The sequence below is a fragment of the Diaphorina citri genome, unplaced genomic scaffold (assembly GCF_000475195.1).
Source record: "Diaphorina citri unplaced genomic scaffold, Diaci psyllid genome assembly version 1.1 scaffold8457, whole genome shotgun sequence".
NCBI lineage: Eukaryota > Metazoa > Arthropoda > Insecta > Hemiptera > Psyllidae > Diaphorina > Diaphorina citri.
In genome coordinates, this window is record NW_007385832.1 from 1 (window position 1) to 2,586 (window position 2,586).

Consider the following 2,586-nt stretch of genomic DNA (forward strand, 5'->3'; position numbering starts at 1 on the left):
GGTAACGGTTCACGAATAAAAGGGAAATTTGTGGACACAGGGAAGTATCGAACCCGCAACTTCTCAACCGTAAGTCAGTCATTTCTAAAAGTAGCACCATTCGATTCGGCGTGAAAAATCACATTGATTAGAATATTCACATCCGAATGACCAAATGTTTTCGATGTCGTAGTTTAGCACCAAAAAATATTTCCCATTGAAAACCTTTTCCTTTGCGATAGAATGGGAAAATTTCTAGAAAGGGAATTTAGTTAAAACTTTTTTATCATCATGCAACACTGCATGAAAAAAAACGTTATTTTTCTAAAATTTTAAGGTTAGGTTTACTTGGTGTACGTGCAAAAAACTTGAAAAGTGAAAGTAGGTAAATGCTTCTTTTCCATTTTTTATTTTAATTGTGAAACATCTCCTTTCTAGAATTCTAGAACTTGAAAAGTGGAACTAACACCACAATTGAACAGCATATTATACAACTATGTATAAAGCAGAAGGGTAAGTAAGTTTCAAAACTTTTCCTTAAATTATAACAGTAGGTACTGCAGGAAGTTATAGAAGTTACACACATCTTTTCAAATTCCTTTTTTTTTAAACAGATTTGACAGAGCGAACTGTAACTGCTAATATGGTCTTATCGTCCCGAAATCGAAGAGAGAAGGAAGACAGGATAGGAGAAAGCCAGCCGTTCCGAGAACGAACATTAGTCTTATCGTCCCGAAATCGAAGAGAGAAGGAAGACAGGATAGGAGGAAAGCCAGCCGTTCCGAGAACGAACATTATCAATAAAATCCGCCCCGGGCGGGAATCGAACCCGCGGCCTAGCGCTTACAAGGCAGACGCACTACCAACTAAGCTAACTAGGCTGGCTCAAATTCCTTTTATCAACAGGAATGAGACAAATTTTCATTGGAAAAGACATATTTCAGTACTTTGCCCAGTTTAATTTGCTACTTCATCTGACCTTGCAGAATGGGATCATACGAACATCTTGAATTCCATGACAAATCTATTGGTGAAGGTAATATAATTTCTGTATTCTCTTAATTTCTTACCTGTTATGATAGCAGTAATTTGTGCTTCTGACCTCCACCAGTCCAGCAATAGTGTACTAGAGCCTCATCCTTGAATAGGGTTTGCAAGACATTCCGGACAATAAAGCTAGTTTAATTTGCTACTTCATCTGACCTTGCAGAATGGGATCATACAAACATCTTGAATTCCATGACAAATCTATTGAAGCAATCCCTTCAACATGGGTAGTATCACGTACCCATTGTTACTGGCCGAAAGGAAAGTCAACAGGTGTACAAAGAATGATAGCCAAACAGATGAAACCTTCAGAACCTTTCTTTGAAAGAATACAGTATAATACAAATCTGGGATGTTATGATTCGCTGGAAGATGCCAGAAGAATAGCTAAATTGTACTCTGAAGAGTCTGATCCAAATTCAGATGATGATGAAAATTCTGGTATGTGGTACTGAATCCTTCATTTCTCCTCTGTGTACTTTGATACATGAATAAAGTTTCATATTAGCAAAATCAGGAAGTATTGTTTTTAAAATGCTACACTGGGTGATAGCCGATTTAGCCGAACGCTCGTATTTTTTAGTTTTTCTCAAACTGCTGTTCAGTGTTCTTTTACAGCATAGGTTAGAATAGAATAGAATAGAATATACCTTGTTTATCCTGCCCGGTAAAAGGTTGAGAATTATTTTAACATGTCCGTTCGAGAAATATTGTGACCTTTTTTTAATTTGTTCCAGGTGAATTATTTGAAGATAGTTGTGGGTACTCATTTAGACAATTTTACCACTTTTCAAGTTTTTCAGTTTTCTAGAAAGGAGATAATTTCACACTTAAAATAAAAAGTAAAAAATGGAAAAGAAGCATTTAGGTTTTAGGTATCTACTTTAGTACTTTCACTTTTCAAGTTTTTTGCACGTACACCATCACCAAATCAACCAAATGACCAAATAAACCTAACCTTAAAATTTTAGAACAATAGAACACGTTTTTTTCATGCAGTGTTGCATGATGGTAAAAATGTTTTAACTAAATTCCCTTTCTAGAAATTTTCCCATTCTATCGCAAAGGAAAAGGTTTTCAATGGGAAATATTTTTTNNNNAAGACGCCAAGCATGCTTGACAAGACAAGACGCCAAGCATGCTTGACAAGACGCTTGAACGTGTGTGGCGGGCGTAAGACTCTCTCCTACGTTTGTAAGCTAGGGTAGTAAAAGATCCATTTGTGGGAGCTTTTGAAAATCTACTCCTATCGACCCTCTAAAGCCGGTATACCTGTAAAGGTAAAAATAATTGACTTTTCCTACTGTACCGCTCACCAGAGACCTCTTATTCCCATCCACTGACAGTGCCTAGGATCATCTTACCCCTCCTTCAGTCTTCTCTCCACTAAACCGACACTGAATAAACTTTCTTGCATTCAATGACAAAACTTACTGGTCTTCCCTGACATTGTTATGACAGGTTGGCAAGATTGTTTTCTCAAGTCGTGTTCTTTGTCCTTGTTCCAAGCTGACAAACATTACAGTTTCGGGAACTCTCATGTTTCTGGTTTGAACTTTT

The 2,586-nt window shown here is 36.9% G+C and overlaps 1 protein-coding gene across 2 annotated transcripts; it reads left to right on the forward strand.

The window, feature by feature from the left end:
- The first annotated feature begins 363 nt into the window (after positions 1-363).
- On the forward strand, positions 364-1,956 carry LOC108254062. 2 transcript variants are annotated; one of them, XM_017449022.2, is made up of 3 exons: positions 364-492; positions 966-1,009; positions 1,234-1,956. In XM_017449022.2, the coding sequence occupies exons 1-3, from the start codon at positions 476-478 to the stop codon at positions 1,479-1,481; spliced, it is 309 nt and encodes a 102-aa protein (XP_017304511.1). In that variant the 5' UTR covers positions 364-475; the 3' UTR covers positions 1,482-1,956. The 2 variants fall into 2 exon arrangements, with proteins under 2 accessions (XP_017304511.1, XP_017304512.1); XM_017449023.2 differs by lacking the exon at positions 966-1,009 and having other exon boundaries at positions 381-492; positions 1,190-1,956.
- The last annotated feature ends 630 nt before the right edge of the window (positions 1,957-2,586 follow it).

Bases quoted from the DNA above. Each gene is read 5' to 3' on its own strand.
- LOC108254062 (XM_017449022.2), top strand. The intron at 1,010-1,233 runs GTGAAGGTAATA...ACAAATCTATTG, and splicing joins ATTCCATGACAAATCTATTG to AAGCAATCCCTTCAACATGG.